This window comes from Oenanthe melanoleuca, chromosome 2 (assembly GCF_029582105.1).
Source record: "Oenanthe melanoleuca isolate GR-GAL-2019-014 chromosome 2, OMel1.0, whole genome shotgun sequence".
Taxonomy (NCBI): Eukaryota; Metazoa; Chordata; class Aves; order Passeriformes; family Muscicapidae; genus Oenanthe; species Oenanthe melanoleuca.
The window spans coordinates 42,319,027-42,346,035 of record NC_079335.1 but is presented as its reverse complement, the minus strand read 5'-3'; the positions used below and the strand labels follow the sequence as shown (position 1 = coordinate 42,346,035).

Sequence of the window (27,009 nt, the reverse complement as noted above, 5' to 3'; positions counted from 1 at the left end):
ATATTGAATTGAAGATTGAAACCTGAAGAAGTTTCCTGGGAGGAGTTAAATGCTTTTGAGTTTTTCCAGCCACCTGGACTTTGATATGTTAATATTCAGAGGAAAAAAAAGGGATTGTAGCAGTATATAAATACCTTGAGGCAGGTAGCTCTTTAAGAAACTTTAAAAAGTGTCTTCTAAATATTATCCTAGAAATACTAACAAAATCAGACCAGACAGGATCTGCAGTGATCATCTAATTTGTTCATCAGTCATAGGTCAAAATCAGATATGCCTCTGTCATGACTGACAGGTATTTGTCTAATAACATATTCTTAAAAGATTTTCACTGATGGAGACTGTAATACCTCCCTGTGGATTTGATCTAGCATCTCGTTGTTATTGGTGGTTGAAAGCTTTCTTTTCCCAGTATCTTAACAGATATATTTCTTACTGTGCAAGTTAAGATGATAGCATTTCTGTCCACTGTGTAGAGTAAAAAGACATATTTTGTAGTGCTGTTCATGAGCCATATGTGTATTTTCCTTTCCCTCTGCTGAGTCTTTATCTTAGTCCAGGTTTGTATTGTTCCTCACATACCCTGTTTACTAATCTCACAATTCCTGCTGCTGCCTTCTGTGTGTTGATCATTTTAGATCATCAGTTCTTAGGAGAATTCTGAAAAATGCTTTTGTTTTTTGTGGTTAATGTTTTCAGACATTAACGTATTAAATATTCTCATTTCTTTGATCACTCTCTGTTCACTCAGGTAGTTTTAGCAGGTGCAATGGGACAAGATGTGTAGGCCACAGGGCACTGCTGATGGCAAAAGAGAAGATGTCCATAATGATTGATTCACATCAGCCTCATCAAGCAGCCTTTTGCTTGAAAATAGGTGCTTATATAATTATTGTTGATGACATGACAGGATTATTTTCTGTGGCTGTTGAGTTGAGTTGGTCTCGAGCTGGAAGTAAGAATATGTCAGCTGTGATGTTGACTGGAACATAAGAGGTCAAAAGACAAATGCATTTTGCCTCTTGAATGTAAAATAAAAATATTTTATATTCAAGAGACAAATATAAAATATTTGTTATTATCCAAATACAAAAGCTGTTAAGGCACCTATAAAAGGCTTGTTACCCTTCTCAGAGTACCATTTCTCTAGAGCTTATTGTATTATACAGTAAAACTAAAAACTTAAAAAGACTTGTTCCTCCTTTCTTCCTTTTTTTATGTTTAAAGTTATTTCTGTTTATTTACTCCAGGACATTTGAAATGGACCAAAGCTGAGGATATTGACATAGAAACACCGGGATCTATTCTAGTGAACACTAACCTGAGGGCTTTAATAAATAAACACACCTTTGCTTCTTTACCTCAGCATTTTCAACAATACCTCCTGCTTTTGCTTCCAGAAGTAGACAGGCAGGTAAGTAGCATCATAAAATATTTTATTTTTAATGGGACTTTTTTACAGTGTGTTCATATAGGCTGATTTGACTGACTAGGAATCGTTCCAGGAAAGAATTAGAAAATCTTCATACTTTCTTAGGTAAAACTGTTAGATGTAGAATGATAAACTTTTGTAGATAAACTTTATTTATCTATGAAAACCAGCTCCTGCTTCTTTGCTTCCTGAAAACTCTGCAGTTCCCTGATTTGTCTGAATGGAAACTGGGCAGCAAATCTTTCAAACTTGCCAAATCACTTAATTAGCTTTTCTGCCTATGGTGTTGAAGATAAACTTCTCATTCTCAAGACTTTCTTTATTTTGAGTCTCTTTTCACCTGTGATCTTTCTTGGTGCTCTGCCAGCACTGTCCAGGTCAATATCAGTTCTGTTCATTCTCCTGCTCTTCACCTTTTGCACATGCTTGCATATGATCTCTCAGCTCCAGTGCACTGAATCCACTCATTCACCTTTTATAAGGAGTATCTTCTCCAGAGCTTATGTCTATGTGCTCAGATCTGTTGAGGAAAATTATTTGGACAGTAACAGGCTGGAAATAAAATTTCAATTTCGTGATCTTTCCTACAATGTCTGGCCCTTCCTGCATTTGTTGGTCAGATTGCGGAGTTTCTTAGAGTGAGGGGGGAAAAGAAATCTTTCCAGCAGTCTAGTAGTTAAAATAGAAGAGAGATTTCATTTACTCACTTGCCTCACTTAGGGATTCAAACAGTCTTACCAGTTTCAATGGGGAATACTCATGCACTTAATTCAGACTCATTAACTTACCCAAATAGGGCATTATATTTTTTGCAGATGGTCAGTGCCCCTCTTTTAATATAGTAACTAGAGAATGCAGATCTCTTATGAGCAATTAAAACTTGCATCTGAAATCAGTATTTCAATTCAGGTTTTATTTCTTAAACTGTTAGTAGTTAGTCTACCACTAAAGCAAGGCAAAGAAGTTCAATATGACACAAAAAGAGAAAGAAAAGTTGTATTGATGTACATTTACTCAGCCTCTTGTCAAATTAGATACTGTATGTTGTGGACCATAATTCAGAATTTAATAACAGAATGCTTGAGAAAGAACATCAGAACAAGATCCATAGGAGAAACAATATAAATGTATTTATTCTCAAGCTCCCACAATGCAGTCAAAGTCAATATTGACAAGTTTTAAGAAAACTATTTTCCCTGCTGTCAAACAGATTTTAACTCAGTGCCCAGCAAATATTTTTCTGATAGTTTTGATTTTTTGTCCTCTTATCTAGTTAATCCATCAAAAAAGAGGAAAAAAATGTACTAGGTAAAATCATGTTTTCTCTCCAACCATCAAAGACCCAATGTTTATAAATTACATTTCAGGTATGAGGTCTTTATTTAGAAGTTTTTTACTTTAAGATTTATTTTTAGAAGTGGAGTATCTACAACTGACAAGCCACTTGCCTTCTTATCAGTGTTCTTACAGCAGAGTTTCTTGGCAAGAAAATCAAGAGAATATTTGTTGAATTTAAACATGCCTCACTAGTTAAAAGCAGTGCATTTTGTTTCAAAGAGCATTCACATAATGCATATAAGATGTTATTTCAGACATAATTGGACACTGTTACTTCACAAACAAATGTTGTGATAAGACATTTGCAAGTGTCCTTCTGTCTGTCATGTTCCCACAGCATTCTGTGGGTTTATGTAGCATACCATGTTTTCACCTGCATTTGGAAGGCAGGAATCACCAGTCATCTCTGAAAGTTTAATGGAAATGTTTGGCCTCTAAATGTGAAAGTTTGAAATTTTTTTCCTGTGCAGAGTGGAATAGCCCTGAACTCTCACTTTGCAGAAATCTTAGCAGAGAAATAAATGCATCTCTTTTCTTGATGTCTGAGCATATGTCCTTGGCTGTGCCTGAAGTGTGACATCCCAGAGACAGACTGATGAAAGCAACTGAACTGATGTTCTTTTCCTTCCTGTGGCAAGTGGAAAGTGCCCATGTAGTGCTTAAGGATCAAGTAAAAGGAGAGAGAATTTTAGCCAGGGAGCTCTGGTGGGAGTCTCTGCTGTTGGTCACTCTGACTGAACAAGGCAAGGATATTCAGTTTTCCTCTTTTATTTCTAGTTTCTATATCAAATGGGGCATCAGGCAAGCAAAAATGGTGCAACACTATTCTTTGAGTTAGCTGCACATCTCCGGGGGTTCAGTTTTATTGTTTTGTATTGTCCTTTCCCTGATTAGTCTGAAAACTCTTATTTCTGCTCTTCTGGCTCAGAAGTATTTCCTCCCTTTGTGCTGCTCTGCAGTTGGCTGCTGTTGTCTTCCCCAGAGAAAGCTGCATTTCTGTGTTGCCATGTGGATATAGTATGTGAAGTACTGTAATAAATGGCACTATAAAAATGTAATAGAGTTATGCTATTTGTGTATATATAGTGATCTGTGAAATAAATTACTAATGAAGTGCAGTTTCATTTAGGCTTTATTACTGCTTCACATAGAAAAACCTCATGATGAATGATTCTTTGTCATTTCTGTCATAAACACCATTTTTCTGGGTGGTATAACTCCTCCTCTTTAAATCGTACTCAGCCAAAACTTGTCATGCATGTGTCAGTTTGAATAAGCATTTTTAGAAACCATTAGTTAAGGGAGTTGAGGTTTTCTGCGTTTTTTTATATGCAAGTGTTTATTATAAATGAATGACTTCTGTCTCAACCTTGGTTAGTCTAATGTGTTCAAGAGAAGTTCAGGGACAAGTTAGGAGCTTGTTGGGATGTGTTTTCTGATCTTTCTTTCATTTTCAAGTTTTGTGCTTGCTATCAGGGAGCTATTGGAGCCCATGGAACAGAAAGCCTTAGGAAAGATGTCCCAGAATGGAAGAAGTTGAGAACAATTCTTCTGATGTTCATGCTGTCATTTTTCCTCCTTCAGTTAGATTTTTGACAATTGGGTCACTGCCTTTTTTTCCCCTTGGGAAAAGATAAACTGTATCATGAGTTATGATTTCAATTTAAATTTATTTCAGCTTGCATATTAGTTTAAATTTTATTTCAGTAGCAATGAGACCATGTGTAATTTTCTGTATTCAAAATGCCTATAAAATAAATTGGAGCAAATTGGCAGTTATGGTAGATGCATTTTATCAAGGATTTTATTTGTTTTTATTTGGGCTCAGAGGGAATAAGTATGTAGACATTGTTCAAATCATAGAAACAAAGAATGTCCTGAGTTGGAAGAGACCCATGAGGATCATCCAGTCAAGCTTCTCACCCTGCACAGGACAGCCTCAGGAATCACACCATGAGCATTGTCCAAATGCTTCTTGAGCTCTGTCAGGCTTGGTGCTGTGAGCACTTCCCTGGGCAGCCTGTTCCAGTGCCCACCCACCCTCTGGGTGAAGAACCTTTTCCTGATATCCAACCTAAACCTCCCCTGACATGTCTTCAGGGCATTCCCTCAGGTCCTGTCACTGTCACCATAGAGAAGAGGTCAGTCCCAGTCATGGCTGAGAAGCAGCCATACCCCAGAGTTGTCTGTTTAGCAGACTGCTCCAAAACCTTGCTGGATAGCAGGAGCCTCCTGGCTGAAATTTGAACTTCCAGATTTTCAGCTCTTCATTAATCTGTATAGATTCAAAGACTCAAAATCCTTGAAACTCAGCTGATATAGAAGGCTGATTCCCTGGGAGATCTATATGACTGAGCTGGAAATATAGAAAACATGCTGGTGTAGAAACTATATGGAAAGAAGAGTATCTGCACAAGATATTTCAGTTATCACAAATTCCAGCAATGTATTTTTCTTTACAGCTCTAATTCTACAGCTAAAGAACAATGGAGTTTTAATCAAATGCCTACTTCTGACATTGATACATCAAGCTGATAATTCATTTAACAGAAACTTTCCTGACCACCTCTCATCAAATACCTTCAAAGCAGGAAGTTTCTCTCCATATCTAGATTGCTGTATGGCATCATTGAGTTGTTAAATATTAATTAAACAATGTATGTTGTGCAACAGGTCTGTACAACTGGTTGCTGAAGATGAAGGGCAGTTGGCCATGTTGTGTCTACACCAGCTTTCCTTGTTGGTGCTTCTGGGTAGTCAAATTCTTCCTCTTAACACTGGGGAGTAGGCAAAAGGACAGGGAACACACCCACCTGCTTAGCTTCCAAGAAGTGTAACATTATCTGAAGAGTAGCAGAAAGCTGAAGTGATTTTACAAATCTTTAGAGAGCTAAATAAAATGTTCTTTCCTCAATGCTCTGAAATAAGTGTGTCTTTTCAGACTCTGTAACTGCTTAACACCTTCCTGATCTTTGAGAACTTCACTCCATCTTGCATTTTCTCTTCTGCTAGTACTGGGCTCTTTTGAGTCTCTTGTGATTTGCACCTGCCTCACCCTTTCACATAGGCTGTGAACCTCTTCCTACAAAAATACTTCAAAGCCACCTCAGACATGTGTGTTAGGTAGCACTGCCATTTTATCAGACCAAATCTATTCAGGAAGAACATTCAAAATAGTAGAGGAAATCAAAGTGGTAGTTATATCTTGTCTCAGCTTTACTTGTTTAATGAAAGAAATTCAGCAATTATCTATCTTTTATATACAGTTTATAGATAGTCAAGTCAGTTACTTAAATTAGAAACTTCAGTATTCCTAAAGAATTACTTAAGTCGTGTAGTATTGCAGACAGGCCTATGAATATTCCAGGTTGGTAGCAGGTCAGTCTACTAAAAAGAAAAACACAATGTACAAATCCAAAGATTCTAGAATGTGTCAAAACTCACCTTATTATCTTTCTTTTGATTTCTAAATCAGCGAATCCCAACATAATTACTGTCTCATGGGTCAGTATTCCTATGCATCACATCAGAGCATCCTTTTATTGTAAGATCAGTGCAGGTTGTGCCTATCTGTCTTGGCCTATTCATTTTAGGTTGGTGCAGTTTGAATCTGTCAATGTAAAGATTCCTTCTCACCTTGCATTGAAAAAAGGCACAGGGTGATGTCATTTGGTGATTTACTCTGCTCTGTTTAAAATAACGAATAGTAATTTTGGAGAAGGTTATCTACAGAGTTCCAATTCAAACCTCTTTGTCTTCATGCAGTATGAATCAGCTTAATATCTGTTCCTACATTTTGAGCAATGATGGCAGAAAGTAACCATTGTTTTTGATGTGCACAAATTACTCCTACTCCCAAGCACATCAGTTGGAGGAATTCTGTGCTGGAGAGTGGGTAATGAATAATACAAAATATTCTTTTACTTGTAAAAGTCAAGAAGGAAAGTCTGGTATCTGACATTCTGAGCACTTAGTATTTAGTATGTATCTTACTGTATATTAGTTTCTTTATCAGAAGAGAGTAAATGAGGCTTGATTTTCACAGTTTGTTTCTTGTAGCAATATAACCATCTCCCTGCTTGTTTTATTAACTTCATGAGTGCTTGAGGATTGTATTTGCCATTGGATTTTTGCAGAATTGCCTTTATAAAAAGACCAGCTGCAGAAATTAGTGCTGTGTGTGTTATTTGCTTCCAGGTTTATTTTATCTTTCTCTACATGGAATTATTGTGTAGTAGTAGTTATATGATTACCTTATCTTAGCTGCCTTTTTTGCTGATACTACAACCTTTTAGCTATGTCCTTTTCCATTCTCTATCATCAGTAGCTTTCAAATATTTATTACAATATTCCTGTAAATGTTTGAGTTTTACATTGAAATAGTTTTAGGGTTATGACAAAAGCATTTAGTTCTGAGGAGAACATTTGCAACTGAAGGTTAAATGTAACATATGTCATCTGCACCTAAGCAGATTTAAAAAGCTGTTAAATTGGCACCCCTGTGTGTGCAGTAATTGAAGGTCATTTTATGTCACATTTCTCCCTTTAGCTGACATTTTTTCTTCAGCTTTACTGGTTGATGTGGACAGCATGGTGTTGTTATAATGTGCTTATTTGTACATCTTTATTAGGGTAGTTTTAATACAGGTATCTTACAGACTAGATATATGAAGAAATTCCAAAGATTTAATCTTTTCAGTAAGTTTCTGGGTCTACCTTTTCAGGAAGATTCTGGGTCTGATTCCTGAGCTGAGCTAGCCAAGGGTTTTCAGACAGGTTACTACCCCCAGCTGGCCTTCTGTCCTTATGCAGGAAGTTAATCCTTATTTTACCTAACACACCTGTATGGATGGTGTATGTGTGTATTTCACAGTCACATACTCACAACAAACATCAGTTTCATTTTACACGAGTTGAAAGCTGAAGCATTTTACTTCAAAATCCCAATTGTCTTTAGCTGCAAGAAAGCTACTCTTTCAGCTTCCCTAGGCAGTCCAGAAAGGCTCACTGCAATTGCATTGCAATCTGGCTGATCTGATTGATGTGGTAATGGAATTCTGGTTTGCTTGTTTGCAGTAATCCCTCGAGGTCTTCCTCAGTATCAGTACGTCTACATATGTGAATAGGAAGCTTTACATTTTTGATTAAGTGTCATGGTTTCATATTTCTGCAGGCTTGGTCACTGTATCTCAGAAGTGTGAATCAGTGTTTTCATCCTGCCATATCCATGTTCTGGAAGTTCTTTTTTGATTTCTAAAGCCTAGTTACAGCTCTTGTCACACTTAAAACACATCTCACCTTTAAGAACACATTTTGCAGAGGTGTTAGCAGAACTATTGCATTTGCTTTTGTCTGTAGCAAGGCTAAACTCAGTTGGAACATCTAGTAGGACACAGCAGTGGTGCTATGCCTCCTGAAAGCTAAAAAATACAAGATCCACAGCTGTCTCTGCAGCATCCTTTCCCATAAGTCCTTCTGATGTGTGCGGGGCCATTCACTCAAGGTTGTTCTTCTGATGCAGACTAGTGAAGCTTTTGTTCCCTTCTTGTTCCCTTCAAGCAAGTTTTCTAATGTACAGTGCACAGCTGTTAGTGCTTAAAAAAAGAGGACTCTCTATGCAATACAAGTTCCATTTACATTTGACAGAATTATTAGTACTTTAAAAAGAGAAGTGATAAAGCAGCTCCCTTCCAGTGGGAAAGTAAGTGCCTTACAGAAGTGCCTTTTTAAAAGACTGTGCTAGGAGCTGTGTTATGAGAGTATAACTAATGTGTGGACATAAGTGGTAATGTATATGGGCACAAGAGACTGGTGTGCTCCAAGTTATGTAGCTGTTAAGGATGCTCTGCAGTACTGCCATGTGTAGTGTTCAAACTGCACCTCCCTTGCAAAGTGTTAATAATTAAGTGATATGAGTGGGTCTGCAGTGCCTCCAGTGTTGCCACTGCAGGGCTGTTCTGGAATTAGATGGAGAACAGAACATTCCTTACCTTTCTGAATCAGAAGACAGACAATGGCTTTAAACAGGATGTTGGATGCAGGTGTGGCACAAGGAAGAGCAAGCAGAAGTGATCCATCCGTGCTTCTGCAGCACTCTCCTCCTCTGCACCCTCATTTCTAATGCCTAAAGGAAAGGGATTAGATGCAGGATTTTTATTTTTGACAGTCATCAAAAATGATTGACTAATTTTAGATGCTTACATGTAACTTCCCCTCACCTTCTGTTTCTTGGGCTCAAAGGTATATATCTATAATTTTATTATTAAAAGCTAAGTGAATAGACCCTGGTTGTTTATATCCCTTTTCCTGCACTCTCCACAAAATATGAACATTCTTGGATAATTTAATAATGTTTAACTTTCTCAGAGTCATCTTTCCTTAAACAAGTTCCATACATGCTTGCCTTGATCACAATCCATATATGCTTTTCTGCCTACTTTCCCTCCAGGCTTATGTGCCTTTTCTAGTACCTTTATAAATACTTGCTTTTTTTATGTGTTCTGACATGCTTGGGCTCACTAATTATGTGAACTACATATTAAAAAAAAGGGGTTTTAATTGTTACTTCTAGAATTTGGATGCATTTAGACAGTACTGTTTGCTGCATATTCTAGGGGTTTTTTCTATTTTGCATGGATTTTGTTTCATTTTAAAACATGCTTTATCTTTTCATTTTGTCAGATTTATTACTTGCCTAAAATTCTTCATCTAATTTCTTGCATCTGAGCTCAAACAGATTGGATTCTATTGTCTTTTTTGACACTACAGTGTATTGGAATGAATATAGCTATCCCACTTGTCTTCTTGATTTAGACAAGGTCTAAATTAACAAGTCACATTTCATTTTGAAAACATATGTTTGCAATTCTTCAGTCTTACTCGGCATATTTCCCACTTTAGTGAAGATGGAAAAGGTCTTTGTTTCTTTCTCTAAAAGATGCTTCTTGCTTTTCTCTTCATGTCTGAAGCAATTATTCCTACAGTAGTAGATACTCTCTTTTTCATCCTTTGATGTTTTACTTCTAAGTTTAATCTGGTTATTTTTAATAAGACTAAAGTAATACTCAGAATCACTTTCACCATCTGTCTTCAAAATCTGTCTTTTCATTTTGTATTTGAAGGCAGACTGTTCATGTTATGTTAGTGATCAGGTGGGAATGACAAAGAGCTTTACTTATCACAGTTGATAACTTCATAACCAGAACTAAAGAAAATTAGCCATATTGTGGATCACATTACCCTTTACTGTGAAGAGGTGAGACCCATGGAAGAGAGCTTATACAGAGTGAACATGAGCAGCCAAGCTGAGATACATCAGAATTGCTGACAGAGCCATAGCATGGGTTGGTACCTGTCCATGTCACCTCCCCAGACCTGAACTTGTGGTGGCTGACTTTGTTCTGGCAGCAGCTCATGAGTCAGACTCTGCATTTCTGTTTGCTGTATTTGCATATGTATGTAGTGTTGGATGTCTCTCTTACCATTCATGTATTTCTCAGTGTTACTGTAGAGGCCTGGTAGTTGCATCTTGTCAAAAGTATTTCCCTTGTATTCCTGTTTATATACTTCCTACTCAGAAACTCCTCCACTGCTGGCTTTAAATAGGTGGTAACTGGTTTGAGAAAGGATAGATTTTTCATCAGTCATGGCACTGTGTAAATGTATTCATTTTTGTATTTGAGATGAGCCTCTGAGTGTTCCTTATCTTCAGGCAAAGAAGCAGTTGCTATCCTGTTGTGTCTGTGGGGTTTTGCAAGCAAGGCCTGTCTCTTTTTTAAAAATGTTCTGTGTCTTCAGCTGCATTACTACTTCCACTTTCCTACCATCTGTGTCCTCAGGACCTGAAATCATCAGTGTTTTGTACTGAACTTGGTAATTACTGACTCCTTAACTATTCACTCCCCTCCTTTTTTTGCTTCTCTCCAGTATTACACCATTTCTCTGCATGTTTCCCTTTCCTTTTTTTATGTATATGAGAACTGTTGACAAGCTTTTTCTTCCCTTTAAACAAAAGACAGGCAGAGAAGAACAGGGTGAGTGATTGTAGCCCTCAAGGGGATCAGCATGTGTGTGGACACATGCTGATGTGTGCCTCCTCCTCTTCTTTAGGGTGGATTACAGGCTGGTTCAGATTTTAGGGGTTGGAGTCAGGCAGTGGTATGAAGGCCATGGTGATGGGAGTTTAACAGACCATCCCATCTAACTCAGCACTCTAAGGCCATGCCTAGAGTGCCTTGTGCAGTTGTAGGACTTTGCCTAGATAAGACCAGAGCCAGAGGCAGCTTTACCAATGTGTATAAAAAGATGTGGCTCTACCAAAGGCAGTAGGTACAAACCACAAGGCAGGAGCTTTAAATGGACATGAAGTAAAACTTTTTTTACTGAGGGCACAGGCTGCCTGGAGAGGTTGTGAGTTCTCCATCCTTGGACATATTAAAAACGAATTGATTTTTATTTCCACCTGAAGTGTGCTATTGTGCTTCAATAACACAAATATGTTAATACTTTCAGTGTGGTTCTCTCAGGTCTGGGAGATGAATGAAAGGCTTGTGCCTTAACTTGGTAGGTTATCTAGCACGTGTACAGGTGCTTCCTATGGATGGGGTTTTGTGCAACCTGGCCTAGTGGAAGGTGTCTCAGGCCATGGCAGGGGGGTGGAACTTTATCTACATGATCTTTTAAGGTCCCTTCCAGCCCAAACCATTCTTTGATTTAGTGTACACCAGAACATGCATACACCATTTTTGTACTGGAAATAATGTGGGTTATTCCATTTCTAGTTTCTAAATCCAATTTGAAAAGAAAATATGGTCATGATTATGGACAGTTCAGCAGAAACATCTGTTCAGTGAACCTTTAAGAAACAACAACCCCAAAACTAAACAAAATACCATTTTCATTAAATAAATACTATTAAGTCATCATCTTCAATGTTAAGTGTGGCCAGTTCAGTTCAGAAGCTGTCGAAAGAACTCAGAGGAGGGCACTAAAATTTGCACAAGCCATAAAAATGTCTGAGGAAAAATTACTGGACTTGAGCTTTTTAATCTACCAGAACAAAATTAAAAGTGAAGAGCATCAAATTTAATACAATCAGCTGCTGTATTTCATACAATAGACAACTAACCCATGGAAGTCTTTTGCATACTAAAAGTTAGTATTGATTGCTGCCACAGTTCAACTGATATAAATAGAAGATGGTGAATGCATATATATGAGTAGTAGCCACAGTTATATCAAAGAGACTGAAATATTTATGGACATTAAAATTCCCTTTTTCAGTCTTATGCCAGCTAAACTAAATAGAAATAGAAAACTTTTATTTGACAGCTTTCCTAGTAATTGGCTATGGTATGGTCTTTCACAAGCTTTATCTACATGATCTGTTCCTTGCAATTATCAAGGGTTAGTTCAGCCTCTGCTTTGATCTGATATTGCTACCATATGGTACTATTCAGATATGACTAAATGCTGTAAAATACAGCATCTTTGCTTAGCATTGAGCTGTGTAGCAGAAACACTACCATCAGAAATGCAGCCATTGTTTAACAGAACTTACAGATTTTTTGTGACAGCTACAGCTGCTTTTCCTTTTGACCCAAGTGCATTCACACTCATTCTCTTTTATAGACTTGCCAACTGTTAGAGCATTCTTTTAGTTTGGTCTCATTTATCACAGTCTCCTTTGAATAGTAGTTGTATAAATGGAAAAATGACTTTTAGATAGGTAATGGCATACTTGAACAGTCAGCAGTATTCTATAGGAAATGGAGAAACTTACTCAATTATTTTCTTACTAGAAATACATGTGAGTTCACTTAAAAGTATTTTGCAGATGGGTAGAAGTTAAGTTTTATAATTGCCATTATTTAACAAGGAGAGCTCTAGCTGTGGATAACTCCTTGACATAATTGGTTCCCAGGTCATTAGCCAAAGTAGTGAACAGGATAATGATTGTTTTGCATTACTGTAGAGAATTTAGGCTTTTATAAGTGCAAGCAGATCTTGTTAGTTTCTGAAAAATGTGTCAGTCACAACATGAGCAGTCCAGAGACTAACAGGAGCACACATATAGTAAAAAGTTCTGTTTCACTTTTTAGTTCCTTGTACTAAAATATTGGTATGGACAAAGTATATGGCTTTATAATGCTAGTCTCTGCAGCCATTCAGTATTTCCCAATGAGAATTTCTGTCTCTTGGGCTTAATGAGAAACCTCTTCCACAGGGTTGCCACACAGCCTCAAGGGAGAAAGTATCTACCTTGACTTTTAACATGGCTCAAGCTATCAACTGCTAGTAAAAAAAGTTGTTCATGAATAAGTAAGGATCCTTCCAGCCATCATGGAGCATAACTGGTAGCAGATACAGTGGGTTTGTGTTTGAGATTGATGGTTCAAAAAACTGAGTGTAATCCAAGGTTTTAATTGCAAGCAGGCAACCTAAGGCATTATTTTATGAAATCACAATGTTCTGAAGGTCAGCTGTCCAAATGAGGGGCTCTTTCAGATACTAATCACAAGCTGTGGTCATTTATATCAGACTGCATAGAGTGACTCCACTGGAAGGGCATTAAGAGGTTAGAAGCCTGGAAGCCCCAATGCAAGGACTGACTCTTAAGCACCTTTCTTTGAAATTGGAGGTTGGCAATTGGTCAGAAGTTAAATATATTCAAGAGCACTTTTATTTTTGTTTTAAATGATGTTGTAATAGATGGCAATTTGTTATACCATCTTGACGTAGAAAACATGGTAAAAAAGGAAAATTTATCTTGTCTTCTCTACACTGAGGCAAAATCAACAATGCCTGCTTTTCTTTATATTGGATAAAACTTTTTTGTCTGTTCAGTGGTGGAGAATTCACAGCCTCTCCCAAAGAAATCCAGTGCTTCATTGTTTTCACTGATAGAAAGCTTTTTCCTTGGGGTCTGATCCGAATATCTCTTTTTGCAATTCTGACTGTTACTCTTTGTTCTTTTTGGCATCTACATGTAGAGTGTGGAGATTGCTGTGTCCCTGTTTCTTTTTATTGAGAAACAGCCCATAATAATACAGTCTTAGTAGATCTAGGATCTTAAGTCTGTTCTTAGCCTCATTTATCTCCTTTGCATTTTGTATGTGTTCTGAGTTGCATCAGTCAGAACTGAATGTATTACTCCAGCTCAATTAGTAAGAAACACCAAGGAAAGCAAAACTCATTTCTCTGCTTTTTCACAGTACTCTTCTTTGTAACTTAGAGTGTCGTGCTCACCTTCTTTGCAATTGCAAGGTTGACCTATATTCAGTTTGTGAACAGTCCATCTATACAAGTACTTTTCTACAGAACCATTGCATAGCCAGTTAGTTACCTCATTTTGCATTTCTCTAGCTCTGTATTATACAAGACTGTCAAACTTTGCATTTGCCACTATTGCAATGCCCTGCTTATCCCTGTTGTTTCCAAAGTAATTCACAAAACAGTCAAGAGAATTCTGATGCTCTCTTTACATGCTCTCTGACTGATAGTATTTTCAAATTACTTCCATCTTTTATCATGCCTCTGAATACACAGACTCCCTGTTCAAAATAAATAAACAATAGTTCCCTATGTAAAGAGTTTTGAGTAGTTCTTTGGTGACCTAATTACAATTTATATATCCTGGCTTTACTTAAAAAAATGTTAAGCAACACTTCATTGTTATGATCAAGATACAGAACTTGTACTGCTTCTCTTCTAGACCAAGGTCTTTTATGCTGTCAGAGAGAAAACAGACTGATCTGACATAACCTACTCTTCCAAATCTGTGTTGGCTATTCCTCAACTCCTGGTTAATTTTCAGGCAGTTGTGTATGGGGTGATACCTTACATGGGTTAGTGGTGGGCTTGGTAGTGCTGTGTTAATGGCTGGACTAAATGGTGTTAAAGGTTTTTTCCAACCTCAATGATCCTATGATTCAATCTTTTGTTTTAACCATTGCATGTATCTTCCAGAGCATGAAGGCAGGGGGAAGAAGCAAGCAATTTAAACATAAGTTTCTTGGGTCAGCTGAGAGGCTAGCACCTAGCTTCTTAAAAATGTTAAAGGTCCCATTTGGATTCTGGTTTGTGTCTGCTCAGAATGTGTCCATATCAGTATCTTAGGACAGCCTAGAGTATCACAAAAAAAGAATGGGTTGTCTGTGCATGGGCCATGGAGTTCTGGAGCTGGCTAAGTCTCTAAGTCCTTAGCTGTTCCTATTCCCTTCTTTAGACACAGGTGATACATAGGTGCTGTATATGTATAACTAGCATGTATAACTTTGCATTTGTATTCATCATTTCTTCAAAATCCATCTTTTAACAGTTCTGAAATAGATTTATATATGGGCATTTAACTGGCTAGACTATCAAGCACAGATGATTTAAATGCATTTAAGTAATATTTGTTGAGCTCCTTGCCTGTTCAAGGTCACTTCTGACCCTTTTGCCTTTTGTTGCTGTTATTAATTGTATTAAGCACTTCAACCCAGTAGATTTGTGGCAAAGATTCATGCAAAAAAAAAGGAATTTTTAACATTAGCTTTGTCTCTGTATTCCCCTAGTATTCCCCAGTGTTGCACAGTGGACTTTTTCTTTCATCATCTTCTTGCTTTTAATGTACTTACAGAATTATTTCTTCTGGAGTTTGATGTGTCCCTTTCCAACTGTGTCTAATTTTGGCCCATTATACCATGTTCTGCTGTGGTATTCTTGCTCAGTAAGTTGACCTCGTTTCCATTCCCTACATGCTGTGAGATCAACAGCAAGATCCTAACTAAGACAATGTGGTCTTATTGTACAATCCCCATTACTCCTTTGCAGGAGGCTTTGCACTCCATGTGGTCAGCATTGTTTATTTAAAGAACTGTGACAGTTTTTTTGACTCCTTTTTCACTAGCACCGTGTTCTTCAGGATTCTGCCATCTAATTCTGCATTTATGAAAGTATGCCTTCTTAAATCACATTTTTAAAAACTCTTCTGTCATGTCTTTCTTTTCTTCTTTTTTCACAAACAAGTCTAATATTTTATATTACTATCAGTCATGAATGATCAGATCGTCATTTTGCCAGTTAAGTCAAAAATGTCGATTGTCAGCTAAATCTTCCAAGTCCTCCTACGTACCATTTGCAGTTCTTGCATTGGTGTTCAACCATCAAAGACTGAAATAAATGTACCACTTCCATCACATTATCCTCTTCTTTAACCCCTTCTTTTATAAATAAACTTATTTTGGCAGTGGATCACAGAACAGGATTTATTTGAATCTGATTTGCCCATACTATTGCGCTGTTTGTATGAATACAACATTCAAATTTTGAAGAAATAAGCAAGTCTGTCTATAGAGCAAATTCCTTTCCTCCATAAGAACTGTTTTCAGTCACTGTTTACCTATTGCCATATCTCTAAGCCTTGGACATAGCTATGTGTTGAGAATGACAAAGCCATTCTGCTATAGCATCTGTTAAGCCACCACTTCATTATCAGTATATGTCTATCACTGCTGATGAAAATATCAACAGATCCCTAGGTTCCATGATGATTCCAACAGCCTCCTTGTCACTTCTGATCCACTCAGTCTCATGTCTGGCATTATTCTTAGGGGGAAGGTGGAGGGACATCATGAACAGTGAAAATGGCAGGTATCATACCCGCCAACATAATCCTGAGGTTCATTGCACAGTCTCTGTTGTCCTCGTTCCCTCATTTCAGATGATGTAGATCAAGTCAATACTTGAGCATAAAGCTCTCTAAAATGTCTGCCTTCAGAATGTCAGTCACTAAAGTTGCTGCATCTTCAGATGCTCCATCTGCACTGTACAATAATCACAGGTCAGTGGAATGCTCATGCCCAGCGCTGGAGAATTGAATTTGTTACAAATTAATGTTACAAAACAACAGTGGTGTCTCTCTGCACACATAAATAAAATGTAATGTTTCCTGTGTGTGATATAAATGCTCCTAAATTTTTCATTTGTAATATATTGGAAGGTTTAATGCAAAAGCATCAAAAAGTATTTTCTCCATCTTTTGTAGATAATTTATTTTACATACCTTTGGGAAAGTATGTGAATTATAGGATTGTTCTTCCCCTGAGATAAAATATAGAGTTAGTAGCAATTTTTAGAAAGGGTATAAAAAATAAGTTGTATTGGACCCTTCATTTGGATGAATCTTCACTTTGCTGATTTTTTTGATTGCTTTTGTATTTGTATTTTTGGTTGGTTGGATTTTGTTTGGTATTTTTATTCTAAGTCTGAGAGGATTGGGATGGCTGGACCTTTTAAAAAATGGGGAAAAACTTATTTTCAGGACCTGTTGCTGTAGGACTGAGGGGTAATGGTTTTAAACTGAAGGAGGGTAGATTCAGATTAGATATAAGGAAGAAAAGTTTTATGAAGAGGATGGTAAAACACTGAAACAGGTTGCCCATGGAGGTGGTAGCTGCCTCATGCTGGAAACTTTCAAGGTCAGTTTGAGGCTCTGAGGCATCTGATGGTGAGTGGGTCCCTCTGACAGTTCAGTGTGTCCCTGCTCATTGCAGAGGGGTTGGACTAGGTGGCCTTTAAAAGGTCCCTTCCAACTCAAACTATTCTATGATTCTAGTCAAATGGCATGATATTGACACATAAGGTTTCATGTAAGAAATACAGTAAACTACACAAGAACTATGTACAATGAATCATTAGAAATTTTATAAATGCATTAGGAGAAATTTGAATTATTTGAAAGAGATATAGAAGTAATAGATTGACTAATTCCTTGGCTTTCCAGATTCTAGTAAAGACCTATGCAGTAATTTCTGTATACTTACTAAACATCAATGTTCATCTACAGGTTGAGCTAAAAAAAAAATCCCTGCCTTATCTTCAGAAGAGAATTTTCAGTGAAACTGAAAATAATTGAAGTAGTTGTTCTAGAAAGGTTACTCAGTTTGTTCTGATAAGAGTATTTGACATTTGCTTTGTAATGCAAATAGATGCTGGGTTTTAACAGATATGTTCTGGGGTTGGGTGGGGTTTTTTTGTGTGCTTTCAATGAAAAAAAGGAACATTCAAAAGCCATTGTGAATTCTGCATGAAAGTATTAATTAGAAAACATAATTCTAGCATTGTGCTTAATCAGAAAAACCCAGAAATTTAAAGCTCAACAGAATAAAACATAAACTTTCCAAGAATGGTTTGTTGTTCCAGCTCATTAACACACTGTCTCTGTTGCACAGCATTTTTTAAATACCATAAAAATTAACAGTGTATTTAAGAACTGCTTTATTGGCATGTTTCTCCAAATTCTAATTTAAAGCTAGTGGTTAACTGTGCTGTCTCTATCATCAGAGCTTAGAGAAATGAATACACTCAATGGCTTCAAAATTTCCACTTTAACTTGTTGATTTGGGTGACAATGCATTCTCCAGGTGAAGTAAGAAAATATTTCAGTAGAGATCATTAGCTAACACTGTAGAAGGATGACCTCTTAGTCCTTGGAAGTTAAACAGAGCACAAAAAATGTTAGCCTGATTTCACATGACTAGGGTATTGAGAAAAAGCATAAAACATCTTTTTTAGTTTTGTTGTTTCTGATGGACTCTTTCAAAACAACTAGATGTAAAATTACTTGGGTTTTGTCTGTTCCAACTTGTTCAAACTGTTATTCACTGTGTAGAATTCTTTAAATGAACTGAAAATGGCTAAAGGATTGAACTTTTTGTTAATTTAGTTTGGGTAGTGGTATCCACTTTCCACATAGTGCTTTATTCCTTCTATAATATTTTCAAAGTTTCTGTTTCATTTGCTTTATCTCTTTGGCCATTATGAGTTTCTTTAGCATTGTTGTCCTCATCCTTTTCTCTTTGAGCTTTTTCTGGTTGAATAAATCCATCCTGTTCCATTCCCAGCAAATGTTTTCTTTGATCTCAATTTTCTAAGCAAATTGGGTGAACTCACTAGGGCTGCACGACTCTTTATTTCTTCCATTTTTAACATTAGTATCCATATGTGTACCAAGTCTAGATAATGATGTCTACTTTCATACATCCCTCTACAATGTTTAAGCCTGAAATGATTCTTTCATGTTGTGTTAAAATAGATTTTTGTAAGATTCTCCTCTAATTAATTAGTGTATTTCCACCTTCTGTATCATTAGATGCTCTTGTGTTTAGATTTTGGTTGTTCTAGCTACATAAATGTTCCATAAATTTTATGAACCCCTAAGGAAAGGCCCTTCTCTGCCAGCTCATCAGTGGCAATGACTATCATGTAGTCAGTCAATGACTTCATGTTTGCTTTGTTGTTCTTACATTTCTTAACCTAAGCATCTCTAATGTCATCTTTTCAGTTTTGTGGACATAGTTACCTAGTATTTGTAAACAGCTGCAATTCATACCTAAAGTGGTCAGTGAAGTATGCATCAGTGTTTGATACAGTTCACAAATGGACTGCTGTTCCATTGTTAGCTGACCTATAATATTTCTTCTTCTTAGGTAACCAATATAATTCCCCCTTTTTGCTATTCTTTTGGGAGTTTGTTTCCCCTTCCTTTTTTTTTCTTTATAGATACTTACAATTTGGCATGTTTTTCTAGTCCACAAGAACTTACTACCTTTACCCATGACCTTGCTAACATTTGCTTTCTGTTCTGAAGTTCCTGCCTGTGCTTTTTTCTCAGGTGAACTAGATCACATTTGAATTTTGTTTGGACCTTTTCCCGGCATTTAGCGTGGGGTTCACACTTTCTTTTTGAAACTTTGTTAAGAAATTAGCACCCAAAAACTTGGTACTTTTTTCTGAAGTTTATTAGCCAACAAAAATAAAAGGTGCAGTAACTCTTCCTGCAAAGCTTGCTTTTCTCCTGTCCTTACAACAACAGGGTTGCAATGAAGCTAATACTGTTCTTCTTGTATTCACATGGTAATAGAACTTGGCAGTCTTTATAATGCTCTTCATTTATGCAGTCTGGTGAAATAGCTCAGTCACACTTGGCTGCAATTGCAAATTATGTTTAATGCAATCTGATAGTGGATTGCTGCTGACAAGTGGCAATCTCTTTCCACCTATTGTGGTACATTCAAGCTTTGCATGAAATCTAATAGAGGTGTGACCTTAGAAAAAGTTGGATAATTTTGCTCATTTAACCGAAAATTATTGTCCACAAATCATTACTTTCCCATGAGATCTTTTGATCTGGCTGGTGATATGGCTACACCGTTTGTCATCAGCTGAGCCATGGAGTTTCAGGAGATCCATACCTTTCAGACACAGTCTGCAGTTAAATGTCATTAAATATTATTAGAATTTAATGTCTGTATGACTCTTTTTTTTGCAAAACATTGCCAGACTTAGAGAAAAAAATCTTGAATTTAATAAAGATTGGAGTAGAACATATGTTGGCAAGTGAGTGTTTCCATTTCATCTCCTTTTATGTTGCAACATAAGGTAGCTTCAGCACCTTTCTTAAAGGAACAGAAAGTTGTTTGTTTAGTAAGTTGTGATTCTTTCCTTTGTGACTTTGCACCTGATCTTTCTAGAAAATTGTGTATGTGCTGGTTTTGACCATATACTGGTTTGCTTGTTCAGGTGCAAGAGGGGCTGGTATTTAAAAATCCCTCTTTAATGTATTAATTGTGGAATTTAGGTATTTCTGGCAAAATTCATTTGTGCAGGAAGATAATGTGTCCTAGTAGTTTGATTTATACAATAAGTACATGTTCTTTATTGCCTTTCTCACCTCACTGGTTTTCTTATCTTGCTGCTTCTGCTGCATGTTTCACTGTTCCTTTCCAGTTTTCCTCTAGTTTCAGCATTAGTCATAGCCTACCTGTAATTAGTATGCATGTGTTCCATAACCCACGTCGTGAGATGTATGGAAATGTTACATATCCAACCCACTTAAATCCAACTTCTGTGACATGTTGGCAAAACAATGCCATATAGCAGGAAAGCACAGGCAGCAGTTCTGTAGGTTCATATCCTGCTGAGGAACTCTGTACTGTGCACACATTATTTTCTTGCTGTAATCAAATGCCTTTAGCAATGCCTGTTTTTCAGAGTCCACGATAATTTCTATTTCTCTGGTTACTACTTCACATCTTTTTGGTTTACTCCTCTGAGATAATTGTGGGACAGGATGCCAACTAGGCAACAAGTAAATTAGCAAAGACTTTTCAAAATAGGGCCTGTATTATCACTGAAATGTAGAGCTCCATGAGGTAACTACAGTGAAATATCATTGAATGTTTCTGGCATGCCGTGTCTTTCTGGCTCTTGTTTAAAACAGGCACTGAGAGCTAGGAGATGTTACTTAGCTAAAACATCTGTTAATATGCTGGAAAATGTGCTGGATTTTGCTGCTAGATTACAAATAGTTTTGTCAGACATTTATCTCTTACTTACCTGGAAGGATGTAAAACAGTGACAGTGTTTGTTCTAGTAACATTACCTCTACTGCCGTTTCCTCTCTTTTTAATTTGCTAATTTTTTTTTTTTTAACTATCTATTTATTATGATAGAGGTGATATCCACTGCTAATTTATTTCATGCAATTACTTTTTTCAGTTATTAGAATTCTTTCAGCAACAGAAATGTTCTCAAAACTCTGAAAATATACATTGAGTTTTGTGGTAAGACAGCTCAATAGTTGGATTACTTTTAAAAATTATTGTAGAAAATACTGTGATTAAGACTTTTAATGTTGTCTTATAATTGAATATTTGGCAGATGTAGAAAATTCAAATAATTCTAATGTTCTTCCACAGATTTCACTTTTGATGCCTATAAAATTATGAATAGAGGTGTTTTCAGTTTCAGTGCTGAGTTTACATCAGTTCTTTTGTTAAGGATGCCTGTCATCCACTCTTTGGCCAATACAGCTTATTAGCTAGCATGAGTATTAGGTTTATTAAGAAACAGCAAAGTTACTTGTCTTCATTGAATTTAATTAATTTGTTTTGTACCTTATTATAGGCAGATGCACAAGTACAATAACGATCTTGATTTTTGATTGTGTACAATGCCTGTAGGCATAGTCTCAAGACAGGGCTGTGATTAAGGCACATCAATCAGTTGTAAACTGTGTTATCATCAGTAACTCTTCTGACTGCAGAGATGCTGGATTAGCTCACTTCCATTTACAGTAAGGACTGTCATGGAAATGCAGGTTTAGTAGTAGTCATTTTGTGTTCTTCCCACTGCCTACACTTCCCCCATCTCCCCTAACTGAAGCTCTGCTTTGATGTGATCGTGGCTGGCGCTGTTTCTGACACTATCTTCTGCTGCCATGGGCTCATTTTCTAGATGGGGAGCGATGGAGTTTTGCGCCTCAGCAGCTCCGCTCTGAATAACGAGTTCTTCGCGTATGCGGCGCAGGGCTGGAAACAGCGGCTGGCAGAAGGTAACTCTGCTTGCTCCCAGGTTTGCCCAAGGTTAATTGTTTCTATGAGGAATGTCTCTTTCTCTGCATTTGAGAAACACTTTTAGAACAGAAACTGTAATAGACCAGTAATTCAGCAAAAGAGAAATTGCTGATTCCATTTTGAATTTAGAGTACATTTTTGCAGCTTGCTGTGGCAGCTTATTTTGACAGTTAAAAAAAAAAAACAAGTATTTTCATCACTGTCAGCCTTGGAAACATGAATGCATGTAACTAAACCCTGCCAATATACCTTTGAAATACTGATGGTATATGGTAAATTAAATCTTTCTATGTCACTTGCCCTTTTGGTTTTCATTATTTTCGTTTGGCATTGTTGGATGACTGTATCAGAAATCACTGTACATCACCACTGTATCCACAATTTATAATCACCCATATTGAATTAATCCTTGACAACTTTTGTTCAATTTGTTAGTATTTGTTTTTTAGGAGAATTTACACCAGAAATGCAGTTGCGCATCAGACAAGAGATTGAAAAGGAAAAGAAAACAGAACCTTGGAAAGAAAAATTCTTTGAAAGGTTTTATGGTGAAAAGTAAGTACTGAAGCAAATAAAAGGATTTTTTGATATTTTCGTTTAGGAGGAAATGAAAATATAATTCTATGCTTCACATAGCACGGTCATATGCTGTAAAACTTAATAAAGCAGTTATCAAGAGCAGTCATTCCCCAATATAAGAAGTTGTGGGTAGAATTATAGTCGTGTGTCTGCACTTGCATTGCAATTGCATTTTTAAGAGTCATAACTCATCCATAAAAATTCATTCCAAAGAGAGAGCTTAAGACACAAGCATGTGAATATTTTTTTAATTATCTTTTAAAAGATAGTTTTAGGGCAATTCCTCCCTCCTGCAAAATATAAATACAGCTTCTACAGATGAGAAGACCAACAGCAATATTTCTGTAATATGTTTTCATTTGTTTTATTTTTTCTAAGCTAGTTACAAAGTTACTAAAATCAAATAGAGCTTTTTTATTTTTTGGCTGAGATGGCCTATTGGCCTGAGAAGAATATATCACATAGAACAAATATTAGCTTGAGACAAATGAACTAGTGACTAATGACTAATCTAATTTTAGAAGTGAGATACAAAGAATAAATAAATACCTTCAACTGACTAAAATTAAATATAGTATCAGTCCAGGTGCACAACTGGGGTGACTCAACACAATTTGAATTTGATGATGATGATACAGAGATGGCATTCTTCAGCAGCTGAAGATTCATTGCTTATCTTCATTTTTTTAAAAAAATAAAATTTAAGGAGACTCGCATCTTAAAATCCAAGAATTTTCATTTTAGAAATTATTTTTAAAAGCTAATTAATCAGTACTTAATTTTTTTCTGTTTTTAAAAATGCTAAGAATTTATTATAAAGTATAAACTAGCTATTTAAAAATTCCTGATTCTTTCTTTTTTACTTTAGAGTGTTTTTTAATTATATCACAGAACCACAGAATGGGTCAGGTTGGAAGGGACCACAGTCACTAATCTGGTCCAAGCTCGCTGCTCAAATAGGGTCATCCTTGAGCACATGGCACAGGATTGCACTCAGGCAGTTTTCCAGTGGGGAAGGCTCCACACCCTTTCTGGGCAATCTGTTCCAGTGCTCAGTCACTGCATAGTGAAGTTCTTTGTCACATTCAGGTTTTCCTGTGCCTCAGTTTCTGCCCATTAGCACTTGTCCTATTGCTTGGCATCACTGAGAAGAGCCTGGCCCCATCCTCATGACATTCTCCCTTTGGGTACTCACAGAAGTTGATGAGGTCTCCTTTCAGTTGTCTCTTCTCAAGGCTGAACAGGCCCAGCTCCCTCAGCCTGTCCTCCTAAGAGAGATGCTGCAGCCCCTTAGTCATCTTTTTTGCCCTCCACTGGACCATCTCTGGAAGCTCCATGTCTCTCTTGTACCAAGGAGGCAGAACTGGACACAGCACTCCACCTGTGGCCTCACCAGGGCACAGAGGAGAGGCAGGAGCACCTCCCTCAGCCTGCTGGAATGCTCTTCCTAAATGCTTCCAGGATACCATTGATCATCTTGGCCACCAGGGCACCCTGCTGGCTCATGGACAGCTCATTGTCCACCAGGACCCCCAGTTCCTTCTCCACAGAGCTGCTCCCCAGAAGGGCAGCCCCCAGCCTGTGCTGGTGCCTGGAGTTATTCCTCCCCAGGTGCAGGACCCTGCACTTGCCTTTGCTGATATTCAGACCCTTCTCTGCCCACCTTTCCTGCTGTCAAGGTCCTTCTGAAGGGCTGCACAGACTCTGGTGTATCAGCCACTTACATCAGCTTTGTGTTGTCAGTGAACTTGCTGAGGAGGCATCTACCACTTGATCCAAGTCATTGATGGATAAGTTAAATGACATTGGCCCAGTATTGAGCCCTGGGGGACACCACTAGTGACAGGCCTCCAAATACACCCTGTGCCAGTGATTACAGCTGTCTGGGTCTGCCATTCTGTCAGTTCTCAACCTACCTCACCATCTACTCAATCAAATTATGCATAGTACTTAGCAGAAGAATTGTTCAATGGGAACTGTCATTACATAAGTTGTCTTAGTTTTGCTGTCAGATGTTTTTCACTTAAGAAATCCAGGGCACAGGGAACCCTTCATGTAACTGATTATCTTAAAGATTAACTAAAATCTTTCTGCAGTAACAGTACTACTTCTCACAATCTGCTGCTTTGGACCACTGGGAAATGTAATGAAAATGAGGCAAGAAATGGACAGATCCATTTTAGTGTATTATTTTGTGCACCTTTGCTAGATGCTTTCCCCCACTGTATTTTTTCTACAGCACCTTATCTTTACATATAATGGAAATTCTAGGCTCTTCATGTGTCAAACTGTCTTATTGTAAAGTGCTTAATTTCTTAGTAAACAGCTTTGAGACTTCAGTTTAGTCCAGATGTTGATCCTTTTAGTATCAAAAAAATAGGTTAGGTTTTCAGATAAAGAGCATAATGGCTTCTCATTATCCATGTCAAGAGAAGAGTCTGTGACTAACCTTTCATGTAGGAAAGGTTTGTGTAAGATACTGGTATAGGGTCTTCCACAAGAAGTAGAAGTTTATTACCAGCAGTGCTTTTGACCTCAGTCAAAAATGCTTCTTACATTCTCAGAGAATGATGCTCATAATTCTGCAGAGCCAGCTGTCCTGCTGGGCTGGCTGAATGCTGGATGCAATAGTGGTTGGCAGATGATTGCTCAGTCTGTGATGATACATGTCATTTGGTTTCATAGGTTTCTGACATCAACATTGTTATGCAAAATGTCATATTCCACATAATTTCTATTTTGACTGAAGTATTGTATCTGGTCTCCCTGCCCTTTCCCCTGCTTGCATTGTTTCACTTACATTCTTCTCTTTGGCTTTTATATAGGCAGATGTACTTTGCTGACTTTTAGTACTTTTCCTCATTGTTTACTGACTGAATGGTAGTTTTTGCTGCAGCTTCCACCTTGTGTTGGTTCATGGGGGAGTCCTGTGCAGGGGCAAGAGTTGGACTCAATGATCTTGAAGATCCTTTTCAACTCAGGATGTCCTGTGACTCCTTGATTCTCTTACCTTTTTTCACTTTGGTTTTTAAACTAGCTTTCAGTATGATTGGGCTTTGTTTCTTTTCAGCTATGTTGATTTGACTGAACTAGCAGAATTTGTAAGCATCCCTGAGCTGTTTCTCACATGCACTGTCTGCAAAATGAATCTGTCTTGCAGTCTAACTGGCTCACTTTACAACCAGAGTAGTATGCTTCCTCTGACTTAAGTGAATTTGATCTTCTAAATTCCTTAAGTAAATTCAAGTTTCACCTTCTACTTAGAGAAGGACCATTACTAAATGCAGAATCTCTGAAAACATTTTTATATACTCCACAGCTGATGGCAATCAAAGACTTTAGAGTGCTTTTTCCCTGTTAGCTCTACACATTGCATCTTGTGTTTGCTCTTATCTGTACCCAGGCTGTTTATTGTGGCACTGTCAGTTGCAGTTTACTTCCATCCATTTTTGTTCTTTTTCCACTTCCTCATGTTTGTTCATTTTTCCTCTCTCTGACTTTCTTCAAAATACAAAATCTTATTCTGCAGTTATTTATCTAGGATCTGCTGATGCATGTTGCTGGAAATCCACATTATTCTGGCTTGTTGCCCCAAGATTGCAAAGGCTATACTCTATTATGTCAATATATTATTTATTTTCTCATTTTTGAGAGTTACATGTCAGGATAGTACTATCAGCTATATCAAAGTTTTAATTTTGTATAGTCTTCCTCCAAATTTTATTTCTGATTTAATCCTTTTCTTACTGTTTTTTTCCTCACAGTACTACTTATCACAGTACTAGAATATCAGCATTCAAATATCCTTGAGATGCTTTTTGGGGTTTTTTTAGTGGATGACTGAGTGCCCTTACTCTACCAGTTGAATCCTGTCCTTAGCACTTTCATTGAAATCTGCTTGCTGCTGATTTGTGATATTTTTGTGCTGTTTTGCAAACTTTGGGTGTCTTTTTCTCTGAGGGAGAAGACAGATCAGCTGTTTATTTTGCAATCTGAGATTGCCTTAAACATGCTGATCTTGAGCCTTCTTTAGAAAGCCTTTTTCTTCACTTCAGTTTCTGCTTCAACATAGCAGTATTTCCAATATTAAAAAAAAAACTATTAAGATTCACTATGTGTTCTGCTGGCCTTAATCTGCTTTATCTTATTTCCCTTACAGTTCTTTATCTTCAATATGTTACTAGAATGTGTGTATTTGTGTAGTGTCTGTGTGACAGTTTCATTCACCTTTATCCTGTCCTTCATTCCTTTGCTGATTCTCAA

At 37.2% G+C, this 27,009-nt stretch overlaps 1 protein-coding gene across 1 annotated transcript in view; it reads left to right on the top strand.

Moving 5' to 3' along the window:
• Positions 1-27,009, top strand: part of ASXL3 (ASXL transcriptional regulator 3) — a 110,680-nt gene that overhangs the window by 69,166 nt on the left and 14,505 nt on the right. Inside the window, exons 8-10 of the mRNA XM_056482787.1 lie at positions 1,248-1,411; positions 22,049-22,145; positions 22,617-22,722. Of these exons, the coding sequence (XP_056338762.1) occupies positions 1,248-1,411; positions 22,049-22,145; positions 22,617-22,722 (367 nt within the window). The remainder of the gene's footprint in view (positions 1-1,247; positions 1,412-22,048; positions 22,146-22,616; positions 22,723-27,009) is intronic.